Source organism: Equus quagga, chromosome 4 (genome assembly GCF_021613505.1).
Source record: "Equus quagga isolate Etosha38 chromosome 4, UCLA_HA_Equagga_1.0, whole genome shotgun sequence".
In the NCBI taxonomy this organism is placed as follows: Eukaryota; Metazoa; Chordata; class Mammalia; order Perissodactyla; family Equidae; genus Equus; species Equus quagga.
Genome location: NC_060270.1, coordinates 27958939 through 27981592, shown reverse-complemented (window position 1 = coordinate 27981592; position 22654 = coordinate 27958939). Strand labels below are relative to the sequence as shown.

The window sequence follows — 22654 nt, the reverse complement described above, 5'->3', positions numbered from 1 at the left end:
GAAGTGATATTGATTAAAAAGTTGAATGTAAAATCTACCTTGGCTAGAACTGAACATTGACAGATAACTTTCTCCAAAGGAAAACCTAACTTGAATCCTAAAAGTTCATTTTTTGCATAATCCAATACCATGTCAATTAGGAACTCATGACTTGATGAAAACAGTTATACTCAGTTACATTTGACCACCTAAAATCCTGCTGAACATGCTATTGTCCTGTCCTACTCCTCTGAGATAACTATCTAGAACTTCCTGAAACCAGAAATGAGTTTGCCTGTGACTTAAGTTTCAAGAAAGTTTGTTGAAAACACCAAAATAATCAGTTGTTAAAGGTCTCACCTTTTCTTCACTGTGCAGCAGCTATTGCTACAAATAGAGAGTACGTGGATACTTTCTAAGAACTCAAAATGAGAAAACCAAGAGTTCTGTGTGCACGAACATATGTACACAGCATATGCATAAGCTTAAATCCCCCAAAACAGGTTTAAACAGATAAGAATATCTCAACATTCTAAATTCAGAAAGCAGAGATAAACACTGTTTTATTTATAAATCAGCAGTATTACTAGCTAATATGTTTTAGTTGGAATAGTATACCTGCAGTTCAGAAGTACTTTGATTGGATCCCATTAAAAAAAAAAAAAGACATTCAAAATAATAAAAACATTTGTCTAACACCAAAGAATTCTCCCACTTTTTATTTTGACATACTGATATTTCCAGAAACTTGCAAGTGGAAGGTAAGCTGTTCACTAAAAGCCATTTCATATATACAACATACAGAAATTATTTAGAAAGTCTGTTCAAATAATGGATTCTTTTGATACTAACAAAAAATTAAGATTCAAATAACTGACTAGAAATGAAACCATCACTAAACCAAGATACACAGGACCTGCACTTCAATTCAGAAAAAAAATTCAAATCTTACTGTACTAGAAGAATAAAGTACATTTGTCATAGTATACATTATCATATTCCTTAAAGTAGGGACTATTTAAAGTTTTTAAATTAAAAAGTGTTCAGGTTAACTTCTGTCTATACATTCAGGAGCTATCATCATATCACTGGTTACACACAGTTCTCTCATCATGCAAAAAAACCTGTTAGTTGTTTTCTAGGGTCTAATTAAGTCAAACAATAAACTAATAACAGCAATTTAATAAGCAAGCTGTAAATCAGAGAGGTGTAGAAATTCTGCAGTTGAATTATATTTCCTGTCTATAGTACTGCTACTATTCAATCCATTTTCTCCCTGTATTAGAAGAGCTAACAGGCATTGATAGTCAAAACAAGATTTTCATTGTTGCAGCAAATGACAGAATATGTGAGAGAAGGAAGAGTGCCCAATGTCAGGACGATCTTTATGATCCTTAAAAAGGATTGTGTGCGTATGTGTGGAAAGGAGTAAGAAACAAAGGCAGGAGGTTAAAAAAGGTAAATAAAGGGAATGGTGAAACTATATTAGAATTATATTTTAAAAACTGATCTGAAGTCTGCCCATTGAGTGTACAAAGAAAAGTCAGAGCAGACGTTGGTGTAAGTTTAACCTGATAATTTGTGAAAAAAGCTAGTTTTGATGAGAAAAAGTTCAATCCTTTCCTTGTAAACATAAAGAAACTCAACAGGAATTTTAAAGGTAGGAGGTCACAAAATGCAACAGTAACTCTTATAATCCTTTTCAACTAAACAGACAAATCAAGTTGAAGACGTGTGTTAAAATACTTTTCAGACTGAATATTTATCAGTCTATATTATGTTGTTCCAATTGGATTTTGATTAAAAAAAAACTTTTTATAAGAGCTATCATATCTAGAAGTGAAGAAAATAAATTAGATACCCCTCCCGCCCCAAAGGTACTGTTTAACCTCTAAAGCATAAAAAGCTATATAATATACAAATTAACCAGTGTTCTTACAAAAGTAATGCAGTTTTGGACTGATGGCATTATGCTGTATCTGTGGTGAAGTACTAGGCACGAGAATATATGTATCAATTAGGAATTTTCAGTCTAATTAGTCTCTAAAGTTATTTAATTCTTGGCAATATATAATAACTGGTATGCATTTGGTACTTGAGTCGAATTGTAGAGAACAAGCAGTATAGTATAGTAACAGGGTTTTGTATTTGACAGTTACAGTGTTGGACAAATCTCTTCTATGAACTCTGTGATGTGTCTTGCAGTTGGTCACTTATAGTAGATCCTGCAAAGATAAAACAAAAAAAGTCAACATAATTTGTTTGTTGTGTATTGCCAACCTTGGGACTACCTGCGCTGAAGTTCCCTGTCAGGAGCATGGATGATAAACAAATATAGAGAACAAATAAGGTATATTACATGCAGGCTAATGAGTCTGAGAGAAAGAAAATCTGTATACTCCCTAAATACTCTGAAGAGCGGAACAGGAGTGTCTACTTGGTGACAGGACAAATCAGATTTAACATTTCTGTGAATAAATCACAGGTGAATAGCTAAGAGTTTATTACAACTCAAACATCCAGAGCTATAAAAAGATCTGCATTTATGATCTCAAAACAGTAAAATATTTTCTCAGAGTCTAAACATGACACTTTTTTAAAAACTGAAATAAAACTGGTGGGGACGGGCAAGGCTGCGGGGGGAGAGGGAGAATGAAAATGCTCAAAGAGTAATGGGTTCCATAGAACCTGGAGATTTTAAAAGCTGGTAAAGAATTTTTTAAGGGCCCAAAAAGGGTAGAGGATAAATAAGAAACTTTCTTCCTTATGTGTTACTATGTAGTCTTTCCTATCTTTGTGGACTTTATGAAGCTAAGTAGGATATACTCCTATGTAAGGAGTACTTCATTTCCACTGAAGAAAAATCAGGCACTAAGCTAACACAAATTTTAATCATTTGCTATTACATTTAAATGAAAAAATATATTTATGTACTAAGTGTATGAAATCTAATGTCTTACAAGCAGAGAGAGAAAAAAGGCCAGAGTTATTTTTCAAAAGCTGTGGCTTATAAAAGAACGCCCTTTAATCTCTGGCACAGTGGTGCTGGTGTAGATTTCAGTGGCAAATGAGGGGTATTCTCAGTGCTTTGCCAGAGTCACTAAGAAATGACACTGAAAGTCTGAGCAGAAATTGATGAAAAGTTATCACCAAAGAAACATTCACTTTGAATACATCAAAAGAAATCACCAAGACCTAGGTCAATGGGAAACCAAAGACCAATTAGGAGACAGGTCATCTAAAAACAGATAATAAATTGAAGAAGAAGAAGAGAGAGACATATAACAATTACTCAAAATCAAGTTTGTTCAAGTTAAATATAAGCTAAATGACTATGGTGTATTAAACAGAAATGAAATGATGTAAGGAACAAACTGAAAGGCTGAAAGCAAAATATGGAATAACAAAAAAAAGCTGTAATCCTGAGACACAGTCATCAGGTTCTATCATAGAATTACTCATATTTCATATATGCTCATCAAAACAATAATATAATAATTATTTACTTTCCTAAGACTTAACCATCCAAGGCACAACAAATAAGTTACATCTCAACTGAAAAGCCTAAGTTTGCAAATACAAAGAGTAGGTAAACAGGCATGAAATCTCCATTAATGGTGTAGAATATTCACCTTCTGAATACCAGAATAACAGTTTATTAAAAATAAACAAATAAAAGCTGTGTCCTAGGACTGATCAAGAAGAGTTGGTAGGCTGCAGGGGCTGGTTGTTCAAGACAGAAAACAAAACCAAAAATCAGCCAATAACTTAATCCAATAGTCAAAAGAATCAACATTGGAAAGATAAGACATATTTTGTACCTGAAGGGATATTAAAACAAATCTTCCATGACAAAAGTGTTTCTTTAAAACAGTTTAAACCTTAATTTAGATTATGACAGATAAAATATGATCTGAAACATTAAAAACAAAATATAGCTCAACACGAAGACAAACACATTGCTTAGAGGCAAGTAAACCAAAAAAAAAAAACACCAGCTGTATAACATAACAGATGGTCTTTAAATCACTCTGGGCGTGAAAACCTTATTATTTTGAAACTGGCCACAAGGGTTGAAATTTTAGAAACTTTGACATAATAAGTGAATCTCAGCAAAATTTTCTGAGGTTCTTCATAAGTTTAAAATAAAGTATATTACGTAGGCACAAAGGATCACAAGAGTCTCAGTGATATTTTCAAAACATCTAACCTTCATTTGATGCTTCCATATTCACACTTTCTCCAGTTGCAGTCTCTGACATTTCTTCATCTTCCTCATCCTCATGTAGGTCTTTTGAAATTAATTGTCTGGCTAATTTAATATTCAGTCCTTCATTGTAGTGAAGCTTCCTTTTCATTTCAAACTGTCGCTTTTTTTCTACAAGATACAAAAAATAGGCTTAGGAAATCTTTAGCTTAAGGACTGGCAAACTACAGCCCACGTTTGGTAAGTAAAGTATTACTGGAACACAGTCATGCTCATTCATGTTTGTAATGCTTAAGCCTACTTTTGTGCTCAATGGCAGAGCTGAGTAGCAGCAATAGAGATCACTAGGCCCAGAAAACCTAAAATATTTACTATCTGGTCCTTTACAGAAAGTTTGCCAACCTCTGCTAGTTCATCTATTTTATTTTTTTACGTTTTTTTATTTTTAAGATTTCATTTTTCCTTTTTCTCCCCAAAGCCCCTGGTATATAGTTGTGTATTTTTAGTTGTGGGTCCTTCTAGTTGTGGCATGTGGGATGTCGCCTCAGCATGGCTTGATGAGCGGTGCTATGTCTGCGCCCAGGATTCGAACTGGTGAAACCCTGGGCCACAAGGCAGCGCGTGTGAACTTAACCACTCAGCCATGGGGCCAGCCATTTTTTAAATTTTTTTATTTTTTGAGGAAGATTAGCCCTGAGCTAACATCCACTGCCAATCCTTCTTTTTTTTATTATTATTATTTTTTTTTGCTGAGGGAGAATGGCCCTGAGCTAACATCCGTGCCCATCTTCCTCTACTTTATATGTGGGACGCCTGCCACAGCGTGGCTTGACAAGCGGTGCGTATGTCTGTACCCGGGATCTGAACCAGTGAATCCTGGCCCGCCAAAGCAGAATGTGTGAACTTCACTACTGCACCACCGGGCTGGCCCCCCTCAAGTATATCTTAAAGGGAGACTAGAAATAAAAGCCATTAGTAGTTATACTTGGGAAGAAAATTTAAAGATACAGGAAAATTATATATATATACATATAAAATGTACAAACATATATAATGTACAAAGCCTGCATGCATATGCATGCATGCATGCATATACACACACAGAGAAAATAAGACTCAACAATTAACAGTGGTGAATTCTGGGTCAAGGAAGGACGGGGTAATTTTAATAGTTTCAAGTTTTCTATTTTTACTAATAAAGAAAAATTCCACTAAAAATTCTTATTATCCATTAAGAAATTGCCACAATTTAAAACATTGCTGGCTAAAAACATAACCTCATTCCCAGAATAATTTTAAGAAAAACCTGTTATAAGGAATAGTGAAGTGATTCTAGACTACTCTTTCATTTATAGTCTTCACCATAGAAACATAAAACGAGTAGCAAATCAATATAACTGATATTTTATTAATAGCTCTTTAACGATCAACCATTTAAAATTTCTTAGACCAGTAAATTAAAAAAACAAAAAAGCAGGCTGATGTAAAATTGCCAACTGTTTGCCAAACAAGAGCATTTAAACTCAGTCACCATAGTTTTATTATGATACTCATGAAAATATATATATTTTTTGAGGAAGATTAGCCCTAAGCTAACATCTGCTGCCAATCCTCCTCTTTTTTGCTGAGGAAAATTGGCCCTGAACTAAAATCCATGCCAATCATCCTCTATTTTTAGTATGTGGGCTGCCAGCACAGCATGGCCACTAACAGAGCAGTGTAGGTTTACACCTGGTAACCGAAGTGGAGCACAGTGAACTTAACTACCTGGCCACCAGAGCTGTCCCACAAGTTTATTAGTTTTTGCCTCACATATTTTGAAGCTTTGTTATTAGGTGCATAAATGTTTAGGATTATTATATCCTCTTGATGAATTGACTTATCATTATGAAATGATCTTTTTCCATGGTATCATATTTGCTCTGAAATCTATTGTCTGAAATTATTATAGCTACCCCAGCTTTCTTTTCTTTTTTTTTTTGAGGAAGATCAGCCCTGAGCTAACATCTGCTGCCAATCCTCCTCTTTTTTGCTAAGCAAGACTGGTCCTGAGCTAACATCCGTGCCCATCTTCCTCTACTCTATACGTGGGACGCCTACCACAGCATGTCTTGCCAAGCGGTGCCATGTCCACACCTGGGATCCAAACAGGCGAACCCCAGGCCGCCGAAGCAGAACATGCAAACTTCACCACTGCGCCACTGGGCAGGCCCCCATAAAAATATTTTAATGCCAAAAAGGCATAAAGAAATCTCTCAAAATAAGGGTATCAAAGTACTTTCTCAACGTCCTCTAATTCCAAGTTTTTATCATCATCTATACTTATTTGTTTTAAAAACACGCATTTACAGTTCATGTCACTACTGATCACTTTTCAGCCTCTATTTGGGTTGAGAGAAGGGAAGTTCTGAGACCAACATCCATATCATCGTCCCATAAACATTTGTTTCAAACTACCAAGATCTTGCCAGGCATCTTTCTGCTTCTCTACCTATAAATTACTTTGGTGCTTTGTTTCACAATTTGTGAGCACCATATTGTAGAGGAAGTAAAATCAAAAAAGAGACCAATAAAAAGACCAAATCCTCTTGACTAAATTTTTAGTGATGCCTTTCAAGTATTCAGATGATGTAAAAGCCAATACTAAAAAACAAACAAAAAAATGGTTCTAACTGGCTCTAATACCAGATAAATTTACTAAAAAGGCTAATGCCTTTTTTTTCATTACAAAGTAACACACATTCATGGCAGAAATTAAAAAAAAAAAGTGACTCAATTTTCTCACTCAAGACATTACCATTAACATTTTATAACTTTAGATTTTTTCTAAAAATGAACCATATATTGTTGTATATGCTGTTTTTTCAATTACTATATAGTTAGGATGACCACATGTCCCAGTTTGCCCAGGGAAGTCTCAATTTATGCCTATTGTCTGATGGGACTATTTATAATAGTGACTCTTTAAGTTTAGACAATAAAGTATATGAAAATATAGTAAAATTCTGCGATGTACATAGCAGACTTTTATAGCTTTTAAATAGTTACAAGTATATTTTTTTAAAGATTTTTCTTTTTAATTTTTCCTTTTTCTCCCCAAAGCCCCCTGGTACAGAGTTGTATATTTTCACTTGTGGGTCCTTCTAGTTGTGGCATGTGGGATGCCGCCTCAGCATGACCTGATGAGTGGTGCCATGTCCTCGCCCAGGATCTGAATCGCTGAAACCCTGGGCCACCGAAGTGGAATGCACGAACCTAACCACTCGGCCATGGGGCCGGCCCCCATACCAATTATTTTAAGCTACTAAAAGTTAATACTTACTGAGCACTTACAATATGCCAGAAGCAGTGTTAACTGCTTTAAATTCTTTATCTCATTTAACACTCACCAATTTTTATAGCTACCAATTTATAGAAATGAGGAAACTGAGGCTCAGAGAAATTAAGCAAATAAGACAAGTGACACCTAAGACAAACTTAGATCTGACCAACTCCATAGCCAAATTCTTAATTATCATGCTATCAGTTACAAGATAATTTTTTCTAAGAATTTCTGTCAATAAACAAAGATTTTCAAACATGCAATTTATTTAAAAGCAATAAACACCTAGATGCATCAATACCTCTACTAGTGGGAACCCAATTTGTACAATTGTAACTGGTCAAATAGTTCCCCCTGCTGGCTAATTCATGGAACTACAACTTTAGGAAAAACCCCCTAATAAAAACTGACAATACAAGTTAATAATAAATTCCTTGTTCTCAATAGATCTTGTTTTTAAAGAATAATGAAAACTAGCTCCAGAAACAATTTCTATTTGAAAGTCTTTTCAAGGGCCTTTTGGGATATGTTTTTGGGAAATAAGTCAGGAAGTCACTGAGGGTAGAAGAGATAATAATACAACTTGAGATTATGCTATATGTAAAACTGCTCTGTTCTACATCAATTAAGCTCAGACTATCATAGTTGTTGAATAAGCTATATTCTGAAGATCACAGAAAGGAACAGCAAATTATACCTCAGCAGCTACACATGACAAAGATCCTGACAGTTAACTAGCAAATGTTTGGAATCTTAGTTCTAAAGTTTCTCAACTTCTTTACAGTACAGGTAGTCATGCATTTCAAGGTTTCAACTACACTGCTACTCTCTTCTTTTTTATGAAGGTATGGTTTGTTTTTGTTTTGCCTTGTTCTCTATATATTGGTTTTTCCTTTTAAAAATAGTTGAAAATAAACCATATAAACAATTTTTAATTCTTGAGAAGACTACACATTCACATGGTTCAAAAAGTATAAATAGCAACATGGTAGAATATCTTCCTTCTCTCCTTCCCTCAACAGATAGCCACTGTTACTTGTGCAAGCAGAAGCCATGGGCAGGTAGTAATCCTGTACTGTGTATGGGCTACAGGAGCCTCTTCCAGCCCCGTGGAGAGGGTTGTCTTTATCTCCCCTTTCTAGGACACTATTGTTCTTTTTGTTTGATGGGACCTAATAAAAATTTTCACTCTACATGTGACCATCTTGGTTCATGTGGTAAGTTTCATCACTGTTTTAAGACACAAGCAATTGGGAAATTAGTTCTTACTGCTATCCACTTGAAGACCATCCACACACTCAATGACTCTAAAACCATTAATTTAATAAGTATTTCCTGAGCATTTACGCTTTATCAGGCACTGAAAAAAGTACAAAGAAAGGAACACTTATAATTACTTTAAAAAGGTAATATTTTCCCAAATTCTTGAAATCAAGGGGAAAAAAGCTGTTATACAACAAATCCACACAAGTAGAATCTGAATTATAAATATCAAGCTCCCTAATCTCCCACCATCCACTTCCCAAAAAGGAAAATCATTTGACAATCTCCCAAATACTGGATTTACTTTAGCAAAAATTACTAGCATAATGCTGAAAGCAGTAAAAGAAAGAAACTACCTTGTTCTTCAGGTGAGAGGTCACTATCCTCATCTCCACTGCTTTCTTGTTCATGAAGCCGACACTTTGGCTCCGAGCCTTCAGCAGCAGCTAATCTGTACAAGAATCATTTACAAATCAACATGGTGATACTGTCATATTAGTTGAGTGTCTTTTTCAAGTTTTGAGTCTCATAAAAACATCTAAAGATCAAAATATGCTAGCTATAATCTGATGAGGAAAATAAAAAGCAAAAGAATGAGAATGGGTGTAGAAACCAATAAACAATAAGAAGAGTGGAGGGTGACAAAGCAATGAAGAGTAAAGGAATAGAGTTTTACAAATTCACTTATTTTTGCCTTTCTCATTTCATCTTTAAAACCCAGGTGGCAGGATATTTTTTTTTAAAAAAAGAGAAAACATAGGGAATTGACACAGGGAATCCGGTGCACCAGGCTCTGGCACTCTAACCTTTCTGTCACTTGCATCTAGAAACAAGACTATAAAAAATCCAGATAAACTTAGCATGTATTTTTTATTTACACTTGTATGAGTAAAGTAAAACGTCTTTAAGTTTGCACAATTAAAAACAGCATAAGTGAAAATGCTTTATTGTCATCAGTACTTACTTCTTAGCTAAGATATCTGGGGTCAGGGCTTCAGTGGTTTCTGAATCACTCAATGCATCTTCATCATCACCGACCATACTGAGATGACATGCACATTATAATTAATACCTGAACTACAATTTTTCAAGCAGAAAAACAAAGTAGAGAAACATAATTCTACTGACTTAGTTAAAATATCAACATATTTATAGCTCTGTTGTCATCTTTGAAGTTTAATTTTAAATAGTTTCTACTTAAGGCAAATATTTAAAAGCATAGCACAAATCAAGAAAAGGCTTCAAATGATTTAAAAAACCACTACTGCAACCATGAAAATAAATATTGAAAACTTGAATCATCTGAAAAAAATTGAAATACTTCAATTATTCCATCCAGTGGGAGGGAAAAACAACGCAAATCCCCCCCGGCCACGGTCTGGTTTTAGATAACGTATTTGTACATCAACCTGAAGACAGAGACAAATGATCTACGCAGACATAAGGTTAGGTAAAACAATAAATTTGATCCTAAAAACCTAATTTAAGAAGTTTAAAAGCTATTTAGCTTACCCAATCTACCCCCTAATGAAAATTTGCTCCCCACTTAATTGCAAAGTTGGGCATCTTTAATTCTCAAGCCACTGAAAGGTGTATAAAGCAGAACTGAGTTATATATAAAAAAAATTGCTTGTTTATACCTTTACTAGTTAGGAGACAAGTTAAATAAGTGCTACAGTTTAAATGATGCTCTTTTTTTCCAAGGGTTGAAATAAACTCACGTACGTTACTGGATATGATTAAGCAGAGGAGGATAAAATAATCTGTCAATTTGTAGAATTGTTCCATAGAAAATTCTAGGTTATGTTATAAAATTAACAGATGAATTATTTTTATGGGTTTGTGTGTCTATATTAGAGTGAGATTCTTACGTAGGATAACGTATTTCTATAAAAAGTATCATCTTCTGTTAAATAAAAGTCTTCAAAGAAGAAAAAAAGAACAGAAAATCCCATGAAAGGAATTGATAAAACTGAGCACTAAATTGATAAAAGCTGAACATTTATATCTGTACATACATACAGCCTCGATTGCTTAGGGATCAAATAACTTTAGCGACTCTCAGAGGAAGGATATGGGTAATGTGAAAAAGAGAAAAAAAGCAGTATCAAATATCTATCATTCAGATTTATAATACTTTAAACAATCTAAAAATAACGGCTACAGCTATTTCTTTAAACCATGACTGATTTTAATTCTTCTAGGATAGTTATCTCCAACCAACAGAGATCAGTAAGGGATGTCTACTACCTTTACAGAAAAAGAAGAAAGCCCTGACTTTGGCTTCTGGTACAATAAAAGTTTTAAGATATGTTTTAAACTATATGCTTATAACTAGGAGAAAAATAAGGATTTAAAGTTTTCATAAATGATAGGTTTATTCCTTCTCTCAAGCTTTATTAATATTCAGTTTCAGTATCTGTACCTATTTCACTATTTCTTTCTACCCTTGTCAGAATCTTTGTGTTTATTCTTGTTTTTACTACTACCAAGTTATCTCAACTTATATTCCAAAGTTTTCATCCACTGACTTAAAACAAAGAATTTCATAACTCTATTTTAATAGTAACTTCTGCATTTATGTTGTCTTACTTCAATGACAAAATATTTCAGTCCTGGAAATCTTTATTTTTTTCCATACAAGTTAGGGTATAGGGTAATACTAATTACTGCCACATGCTGTCACTTTACAGTTCAGTAAAAACATTCTAGAAGACTCAAAACTGCCAATCACAATGCAACTATCTGAACTACAACATTGTGTAAGTTAAAAAATAAAGACACAGTAGTAATGATCACTTGTCAATGAATGGGTTAAAAAAGAGTTACCATTTGTGAAGTTATCCTTTTCTGCAAAACACCGAGTAAGCTTCTGGTTCCTACTTAGGAAGCAAACAAGCCCATCTTCATCTTCCTTTTTATAAATAGATTATTTTAAGGAAGGCAAAAGTCACTAACCTGTGTGCATCATTAGCAGTTAGGGACCACTGAGGTACAACAAATAAACATTTACTACTACAATTATAATGTACGAAGTGGATTCTATAATTTTAAAGTTACATAATACTTATACTATTACATAAAAATATGCAGTTGGGTTAGTAATTAGTGTTCCAGTAACAAATGTAAAAACAAACAAATTCAAATTGGCTGTTATCCAGAAACGCATATTAAAGGCAAAAGGGAACAAGTCAGAAAAGGAATGATGTCTACACATTACCTATGGTAAGGAGTGCTGGGTTCATCTATTTTCATTAAACCATAGTCTTTGTCCGCTGGATGATATGTTGCCAGGATGTTCATCTCATCCCACTTCTGGGATTTTTTACTAAAATTAAAATGAAAAAGAATTTTCCTCCATCAGAGCAGTAAAAGATAAAAAATGTGCACATACAAAAATCACAAATAGCCAGATCCCACGTATCAATTTCTATTTGACTGCTAACTTCTATTTTTACATCTGCTTTCTTAAAATAGAAATTGACTAGGGAAAAAGCCATAAATAATTACAATAAAATGTCAGTAAATATTTTATAGATTACTTAGTGCCTACATATTAAAAACACATTATTCAGAATCTTTACCAGGCATTCAAAAACACTACATTATGACATGCTTAGTTTTCATTTGACCTATAGAACTAAAAACAGCAAAAACTGAAATTTACACATTGTCTGATCTCAGTAGTTAAGGATTTTTGATTTATTATATATTAGTGACAGTTTGATAAAAAACATAAGAGGAATATTTCTCTGACCTAATTTTTTCGGAGATATCCATAACAATTAAAAGAATCAGAACATAAAACTACAGAAAAAACTCCATTAAATTCAGATACTACTAAATAAAGATGCAGGTTGTAAATAAAATTATAGTTCAGTTTTTTTAAATTATAAAAATAAGAATTTGCTAAGAAATGATGTATCAATACAAATCATTTGGGATAAATCTACTAAGAGAAATAGAAATGCTTTGTGAACATCTGTTAATATCCATTCAAAAAATATTCCCACAACTACTAAGGTGCTCAATAATTAAATGCCTTAATTACAAATCCTTATCTAGCATTAAAAAGGACATCAAAGACCTCTCTGCCAGCCAACAATATATATACACAGTTTTTGAGTTGGTTATATACTCAAAAATAAAACTACTTTAGAAAGAATGCAGATTTTACAGATTCAAATCATCCTTTCTCCATGTGGTCCACATTGGTGAGGTTTTACTACAGATTTTTAAATTTTCCTAAATCTACCCAGATCCTGAAATGTTCCTGAAGAATGACATACTTAAATTTTACCATCATATTCCCTTCTCCACGCTCTGAGTCACCTTAAAAAATTGCATGTGCCCACTCTGGCAGGTGAGACTGACCTTACGTTCTTTTGCTTTCTACCCTAAAGGGCCCACAGTGTTCCTATTTCAGACTAAGCAATTTTTCTTCATATGTTTATTGTGGTAAAATATAAGTAACATAAAACTCACCATTTTAACCATTTTTTAAGTGTTTAGTTCTGTGGCATTAAGTACATTCACATTGTTGTGCAACCATCACTATCATCCATCTTTAGAACTTTTTCATCGTTCCCAAGTGAAACTCTGTACCCCTTGAACACTAAACTTCCCATTCTCCCCTCATCCCAGGCCCTGGCAACCATCAAGCCATTTTCTGTCTTTAGGAATCTGACCACTCTAGGTACTCATGTAAGTGGACCCATATAGTATTTGTCATTTTGTGACTGGCTTATTTCACTTACTGTCATCAAGGTTCATCTATGTTATGGCATATGTCAAAATTTCCTTCTTTTTTAAGGCTGAGCAATATTCCGTGGCAGACTAAGTACTTTTAACTACAACTTCCTTTCAAGCCTACTTACCCTTTGTTTTATCAAGAGGCAAATACTGGCCTAGACATACTCCACAGGTGACTGAGACTACAACTCCCACTTTTCCCCCAAAACAGTCAGAAGCTGCCTAATGTTTCTTCACCATGAAATAGTCAAAATCTTAAAAGCTTATAAGCAGCTAAAAATTAAGACATATGGGTCATTAATTTTAGGCACAGAAACAAGATTTCTTGTTAAACTGCTTTTTTATTCATTTGGCATGGAACTCACCTGAATTTTCAACTAATCAAATTCAAATGTTGCCAGTATGAAAAAAAACAACATGATCAACTAGACCGGGTAAACAGACCTTGCTTTACAATACTGATTTCTTTAGATGCTTAGTTTCTGACAGTCTATCATAGCAATATTTGGTCTTGTGGCAGGGGGAAAAAACCACAACAAAACTGGAATAGATGTTTAAGGTTTAAGTTCCAGGCATCCTCCACTAGTCCTGTGACTACAGGCAAGTCCAACAAACATCCTCTCTTAGGTTATATTTAGTCTACATGGAAATTATAATAAAATGGAGTTTTATGTGTTTTTTTGGTTTTTGCTGAGGAAGATTCGCCCTGAGCTAACATCTGTTGCTAATCTTCCTCATTTTCTATGTGAGCTGCTGCCACAGCAGGGTCACTTACAGACTAGTGGTGTAGGTCTGTGCCCAGGAACTGTACCTGGGCCACCAAAGTGGAGTGCCCTGAACTTAACCACTAGGCCGCCAGGGCTGGCCCAAAATGGAGTTTTAATAAGTGTCTTTCTAACGATACTGGGTTGTTGAAAGAATCAACTGAAATAATGTCCATGAAACCAAATCATAAAAGCACCATACAAATATAAGGAGTTTTTACGATTTTAAAATATAAAGTTTGGGGTTAAAAACCCTGAAATCAGATCTCACTCAGCACTGTAGAAAACAGCTTGAGATAAGGTATTCTGAAAAGATATTTAAATTGCTTTTCTACTGAATGCCTTTTACTTTTGTCCTGCAAGACTCAAAATTTAAATGATTTTGAAATATTTAGGATCTCCCATAGAATGAGTTTTCTAAAAAGCAATCAGTTGTCTATTTAACTAAGTTTCAGACATTTTATTTTGCTATAAATAGTCTGCCTTCTAAATTTGCAGAAATTCGTAGATAAGCGATTAAGTCTGTTCACGATCATATTCTATATAAGGAAACTCAGTGAAAAAGAGATACACCTCTAAAGATGTTAGATAGCAGAAATGATAAAGAAGCTTTCGATTAGAAGGTTAATGAAAGAAACATATACAAGTTTTAAGAGACATAGATTAATTTTATGAAGAAAGCAATTCAATTAATAAACGAAGGGAGATCCATAATACAGTAACTAAGTGTTCCCTCTTGAGAGACATGCCTCTGACATGACAGCCAGAGTTAAGACCAGGTCAGAAACAGAAAAGCAAAGGCAAAAGTTTCATAAAACCTATGTTAATACACAGTCCTATTAATATTTCCTATTAAAGATACTGTAAAATAAAACCAGCACATTTCTATTTATATAAAGTTCAAAAGCAGGCAAAACTAAAGTGTGTAGGGGTGTATATTGAGGAGATTACCAGGAAAGTCAGGATAGTGGTTACATTGGGGGAAGAGGAGACTGGAAGGGCAGGACACATTTCTGAGGTGATGGAATACATTCTTTTTCTTCACCAGTATGGTAGTTACAAGACTGTTTCCTTTATAATAATTTCTTAAGCTTTAAAATTACATTTAATATACTTTTCTGTATGCGTATTACAATAAAATATTTAATTATTTAATTTAAAATATTTATTTTAAAGCACATATTAATGACCTGTTGGGTGGTTCCTAATCTCAAAATAAAACAAGTTATTTCCTAAATGATGTCAACAATATTGAATCAAAATGACAATTTATCATCATTATTGCTTAGGATACAAGACTGAAGACGGACCTTTGGACTTTAAGAGGTATCTCTAATGGTGGAACCCAAACACCCTTTAAATCTGTTTTGTGAGATAATGACAGAAGAAAAAGAACTGTACGATTCAAGCAGAAATATTTTCTTAAAATCCAGGATAAAGCTGAATAATTATAATTCCAGCACCCTAACCCATTAACAATTTTGATTTCTTCATATTCTTTCCACTCTGTATAATATATGTGAAAAAATACATAAGCTATTAGTATATATGAAACTACATATACTGTGTATATATAAAAAAACAGTATATACAGTATATAAAAAACACATACTGATATGGAAGCTATCAGTATATATATTTTATCATAATAAGCCACTCGTGTTTTCTACTCTTTACCTTTTTAACAACAGCATATTTAATAATGAACTAGTCACCTAATATTAGATATTTAGATTGAATCCGAGGTTTTCCTACTTAAAATAAGGCAGAAATGAACACATTTGTGCATATTCCAGTCAATGAGTTTTTAGACAGGCATATGCGGGTTAAAATTTGTCAAGAGCTTTAGAGTTCACTCCATGATGCCATATACCTTTTTTAAAAGAGACGACTATTTGTAATGTCCCTGGTAATTAACAAACTTTGCCAGGATTGGGTATTCGTGCGTGTTTTTTCCACCGAGCAGGTACAAATCGGTATTTAAAAGATGTCTGGTGTTATTCCTTTGTTCATAATCTAATGAGTAATATAAAAAAGTGCTTGTTATTTTACTTTCCTTGTATGAATTATGTTTACATCTTTGCCTATCTATTGAAAGCTTCTTATAAATCTGAGTTTTTTTCATATAAATTTGAATTCTTTACATCTATATAAATGTCAAGAACTCACACAAATTTATAAGAGAAGGTTTAAACCACATTATATATAATCCAAAGGTATATATAAGGTGTAAACCACATTACCTATAGCCCTAATTTTTCCTAGTTTGCCATTTAGTTTACTTTCCACTTTAAACAGAATTAAAGTTTTACATATTCAAAGCTTCACTCCACTTCAACACAATACTAAGAGAAAAAAGAATGCCTTATAATTATTCAGATCCAAAGAAGATAACAATATCTTGCAAAGACATGAATTTAAATAAGGGCATAAAACAACAGGTTTCAAAGAATGGTAGGAATTCTTAGGTGGAAAGTAGTGAAGTAGAAGAAACAGGTGGCAGAGGACGGTGAATATGGAAATTAGCATCTCTAAAGTTTTGGTAGAATGAACACTAGTTGTGGAGTAACAAAACCCAAGGAGTGAACTTCACTTTAATCCCAACATGATCACCAACTGTTCCTGCGACCTTCTTTGGGTCATTATCCCCACTTACAAAAAATAGGGGCACCACCACTTACCCTGCAGATCTGCTGTGAGGGTGAAAGCACCTGCTGTTTCCAGTTTCCCCTCCCCCTTGGGTGACTGGTTCTCCTGCAGCCTAAATCTAGTCCAGAAAAGTCACCACTTCTCACTTTCACTTGGATAGCTCATATGATACCATGTCGAAGACCTACTCGTACTTCTCGTTGCTTGTGACTTGCTCTTTGATAGTTTTAGCTGAGCTTGGAGTGGGAAGCAGGATTTCGCTTCAAGGTGTTAAACTTTAATTACACATTTCAAGAAATGGTTCTTTCTTCAAATGAAGATTCAGTTTATTGGGTGACAAAGTACAAGACTTTGAAGCTTGACACCATTACTGAAGGATTAGTAAGACTTCACAATAAAAGCAATTAGTAAATAAAAAGTCATTTTTGAAAACTTTACTCAGTGAGCCTTTGACTATATTCCATATCCTTTTATAGGTAGAAAAAGACAAAGCTGAAGCATGCTTATAAAAAATTATATTAAAGGAAATTAATTCAAGCACATTTTTTTCAAGCAGAATTTGCCCACATTACATAAGACTACTATAGAATCTGAATTGAACATAGTGACCCTAAAGCACATTGTGTAAAACCACCCACTGAAATGTGGGAAAAATGAGATTTCTGTATTTATTTCTACGAGAATAAGACTAACATTTGAGGGTGAGGTACTGGGTGAAACACTTTACATTTATTAACTAAAGGCACGGGTATAAATGAATAACTCACTGGAAGTCACAAAGCTAATAAGTAGCAGAAGAGATGTGAACCCAGGCAATTTGGCCCCCAATTAATCACTAACCTATAACACTTCTCATAAGGTAAGCTTTAGTGACACTTAATATCCTATTTTCAATGACTCCAAATGCATATTTTTCTCATTTTAATATCTCTGAAGACAGACTATATCTTAAAACGGATGGCATCTTACAATTGACAGTATTTTTTTCTTTCTTGGTGGTACATAAAATCATGGTACTTCTTAGAATCAATGATGTCTTGTTTTTGATGAAATGCACACACTTACTGGGTCTGTTAGGTTAGACGTTCAGGAGCTTTGCACTATATTCAAGATATCCTGAAAGAATGAGACTTCCACAATCATAGGAGATAACAGCGTTTTAACTAGTTGAACTGTGTGTTGCAATGTACTGAGATTTATTCTATGCCTAATTATGTGGATTTACAGATTCCATCCAGTTTCAATTGAACTAACCCTCAAAAAAAGAGTACCTGACAAATGGACCAGAAGAAACCACTCACTGAAGATAATAGTACCAACGCAAAGTACAATGGGAACAATAAGAAAATAACAACACTGAGACATCCTCCCCATCAAAAAAGTTTTAACAACAGTATGAAAAAAATTCTAAGGCCTATTTGAAATATGGCATTATATAAACCTCATTTTTTTTTTTTAAAGATTTTTTTTTTTTCCTTTTTCTCCCCAAGCCCCCCGGTACATAGTTGTATATATTCTTCATTGTGGGTCTTTCTAGTTGTGGCATGTGGGACGCTGCCTCAGCGTGGTTTGATGAGCAGTGCCATGTCTGCGCCCAGGATTCGAACCAATGAAACACTGGGCCACCTGCAGCAGAGTGCGCGAACTTAACCACTCGGCCACGGGGCCAGCCCTATATAAACCTCATTTTAAGTGTATATTGAGCCTTGAGATGTTATCTAATGATAGTAGTATATGTATAAATTATAAACAAACATATTTGAATTTTTTCCTATAAAAAGCTTAGTGCCAGCCCCATGGCTGAGTGGTCAGGTTTGCACGCTCTGCTTTGGTGGCCCAGGGTTTCACCGGTTCAGATCCTGGGCATGGACCTACCACCACTTCTCAAGCCATGCTGAGGCGGTGTCCCACATACCAGAACTAGAAGGATCTACAACTAGAATATACAACTATGTATTGGGGGGCTTTGGGGAGAAAAGAAAAAAAAAAAAGATTGGCAACAGATGTTAGCTCAGGGCCAATCTTAAAAAAAAAAAAAAAAATTTAGAGACCACTGGAATACGACAACTCAACTTCTGGCCTTAAAAAGAAATCCCTTGGTAATATCTCTTTATGTTAAATAAAATGTTATGTTAAATAACATCCTCTCACAACTGATGGGGGGGGGTTTGCAGAAAAAGGAAACTACCACTGCATTTTACACAAAAAAGGCACCAATAAAAGGTATAGTTATTTGTGGATTCTGTATTTGCAAATTTGCCTCCTGCTAAAATTTACCTGTAAATCCAAAATCAACACTTGAGCTCTCTCGGTCTCCCCAGGCATGTGTAGAACAGGAAAAAATTTGAGTTGCTGGATGCACACATTCCCAGCCGAGGTTAAACAAGGGGAGACTCTACCTTCTTGTTTCAGCAATCATACCATAAACAAGTGTCCTTTTTGCAATCTATTTAGTACCATGGTTTTTGCGTTTGTGTGCTTTTTGTTGGTGAATTCGCTGTTTAACCGAGGGCAGTGCTGAAGTGCTGTCTAGTGATCCTAAGCAAAAGCAGGCTGTGATGTGCCTTATGGAGAAAATAGGTGTTAGATCAGTTTCATTCAGGCGTGAGTCACAGTGCTGTTGGCCACATGTTCCATGTTAATGAATCAACAATACAAATTAAATAAGGTGTCTTTAAACAGAAACAAATTTAAAAAGGCTATGTACTGATTGGTTGATCAAAGTGTTTTTACCAAAGGCTTGCAGGAACCTAACTCTGCACTTCCCCTAGGAGCAATGGTTCAGTATTCACTAATTCAGTGTTTGTGGTGACTACAGAACATAACCATAGAGAACAGTGACAACTGACTTAGATCCCTGGTCATTTTCACATTAATATGACATTCTTTTGCCTTACGCTCTGTTCCAACATTTAAAGTTAAACCATTACACTTATTAGTTTCTGAATTTTAAATGCATTGTAATTGAAAGAGCTATTTTCAGCCTTTTATACAAAAGGGGGAATATTAGTTGTAATTAAATTAAACATTACAAAAAGTTTGTTTTAAATGTGTTCAACTATACTTTTATAGTTTCTGTTCAAAGAGGCTCTCATAAAGTCACTAATGTTGTTTGCATGAGCTGTTACATAAATAATAATCTATACTGTATTACCAACAGAGTTAGTTTCTTTGCTTTACAATCATCTAACACTGATCATGAAAAAGCCCATCCTCTTTTACTACTGGGAAGCAAACACCATGAACCTCAATGAATTAGGGCTTGGTAGCTCTCTTTGAAGACAGGACTATAATCCTTTAATAGACCAGTCAATCAAAGTCACCCACCTTGCAAAAGGCCCCTTTTAAGTGAATCTTCCCTGCCAGCAGCTCCTACAGGTGGAGCCCTTTGTAGGTGAGTCAGTCTAGTATGGTGGCTTTCGAGGCAGAAAGACCCGTAGGGAAACCCCTGTCAATTATAGAGAGAGGCCAACCCATAGTGTGGGGCCCTGGGAAATTGCAGCAGATCAAAGTTGAGAATAAGTACAAGTTAAGGAAGCGGAGAAAGACATAAGAAAATAATAAGAACTTGGTAGCTAAACGAAAAGAAGCACACACTGGAGAATAGCTAAATAATATGAATGCCAGTGAGAACCATACTCCTGCTGCTGAATACCCTGAAGTTGACTAAGAGCCTTCTATGGTTTGTTTTCTTTTTGAACTATCTTGGTCTTCCTGTTATAGCTATATTCTGGTGAGATTCTGTTTTCTTAGTTCCATGAACTACAACCACTGCCCACCACCCTCTCAACCCCATATGAAGCATCTGACCCCAAAGAGAAGTTGGAAAACAGCATCTTAGAGGAGGTAAGAGTCAAGCATCCAAAAGAGAGTGGGCGTGGGGGAGCTGCTAGACAAACTAAGGTCCTTTCCAACTCCAACAAGCCACGACTCTAAGCTGTGATCCAACTCGTTTTCTTCAGGGTAACACAAATCCCCATAAATTTGCCACCACCAAGTAGTAGTTCCTTTTATAGTTCTAAAATGATCCTTTAAACAGGTGTGCCCTAGTTCCAACATTCTAAGTTTTCATAAACATCCTCATTTTTAGCTTTATGACTTTATAGATTCAATGATAACTTTTCTTAAGCCTTATTTCCAGAATGTAGGGTCCTTATATTTTCAGTATAACACCCAAGCTCCCTAGAACTTCTAACCCAATGGTATATTTTACACTATATACGTATACTGTATTGCAACTTTTTTTCACTGGGCATTGCACCTTGGATATCTTTGTGCATAAACACCTATCTCATTCTTTTTCAAGGGCTGGTATGTTGTTCTATTACACAAATGTACCATAATTAGTATTTCACCAGCCCTTATTAATGGACCGTGGGTTGTTTCCAACTATTTACTATTACACACAATTCTAGGGGTCAACATCTTTTTACATGTGTATCTGTGAGCATGCAAGAGCAGCTAAATTATCACTGGATCATTGTAAGTTGCTACTCTGATTTGTTCCGAGCTTTCATATGTCTTTCAAGAGGAACAAAGACGAGAAAGCACTCAAACTGTCGCTGCAGATGCAAAAATAATTAGCAATAAGCAGCTTTCCATTAAATATAGATCAAGGACTCGGAGAATTTTGGTTTCTCTCAGTGCAGAAAGAACGACAATCGAGGACCTAAGAAGAGCGTGGCATGATGCTTTTGATAATGTTCACATAAAAAGGAATGACTGCGAAAGAAGGGCAATTAGAAAAACGGAGAAAGTCTCTCTTCTTTGGAGGGGTCGCCCTAACGTGAGACTAGATCTTAAAGGGTTCCCAAGCCAAGAAAATACACTTTAATTACTGAAGAATTTTTAAATAGCTCAGATACGAGGTTAAGAAATAAGAAAAGCTTAACAGGTGAAGCTTTGAAACTTCAATCTGATTCTTTAACGTTCCCAATTTCCGAAAGTTCAAAGGTCATGTTTAAATGTTTAAAAAATACTATATATGTGTATATATTAAAAAAAAAAAAAAAAAGGAAAACACGATCAACGTCACAGCTCCTGCCTTCTTGACGATCGCTCCAGCCCCGGGCCCGGCCGGAGGAGGAGACCCGCGGCGCCGGAGCCGCACCCACAGCCGCCCCGCCCGCCCGGGGCCCGCGCCGGCTCGGGGTCGGGGCGGTAACGGCGGCGAGGGGAGGGCGAGGCCGCGGGCCGCGAAGGAGCGGCTTCCCAGACCGCCCCGGGGACGAGGGGCCGCCCCTCCGCTCTCACCTCAGCTCTTCGTCGACGCTCCTGCCGGGCTGCTCGGCCGAGGCCACCACCGAGGAAGTCGTGGAGCTCTTGTTCTTCAGGATCCCCTTGATGGGCCGGTGCGAGGCCGTCGAGGCCGCCATTGCCCGCCGCTCCGGCGGTCGGCTCAGCGTCGCTGTTTGGCGCCCGCCGGGTCCAGGAAGGAAAGGGCTGGGCGCGAGCAGACACTCGCCAAGCAGCCGCCGAGCCCGCTAGGGGCTAAAGCAGCCGCACCTGCTGTCGCGGAGACGGCTACCGGCGTCGCTGTCACGACACAATCACCCCGACGCTCTGGCGCCCGGCCGACGCCGCGCGGCTGGCGGCCCTGCGCCCGCCCTTGGCCACCGGCACTTTATCCGCGGCCACCCGAGATAAGCCGGCCTAGCGCCCCAGCGCGGGAGCGACGCCGACGCCAAAGCCAAGCGGGCCCGCCCTCTCGCGATATCT

General features: G+C 35.9%; 1 protein-coding gene across 2 annotated transcripts; it reads right to left on the bottom strand.

Moving 5' to 3' along the window:
• Nucleotides 1-683: 683 nt before the first annotated feature.
• PPP1R2 (protein phosphatase 1 regulatory inhibitor subunit 2) lies at nt 684-22627 on the bottom strand. 2 transcript variants are annotated; one of them, XM_046658910.1, is made up of 6 exons: nt 22190-22627; nt 11992-12099; nt 9736-9813; nt 9125-9222; nt 4190-4357; nt 684-2204 (listed from the first exon to the last, which is right to left on the bottom strand). In XM_046658910.1, exons 1-6 carry the CDS (start codon nt 22309-22311, stop codon nt 2158-2160), a joined length of 621 nt encoding a protein of 206 aa, XP_046514866.1. In that variant the 5' UTR covers nt 22312-22627; the 3' UTR covers nt 684-2157. The 2 variants fall into 2 exon arrangements, with proteins under 2 accessions (XP_046514866.1, XP_046514867.1); XM_046658911.1 differs by having other exon boundaries at nt 9128-9222.
• Nucleotides 22628-22654: the final 27 nt, after the last annotated feature.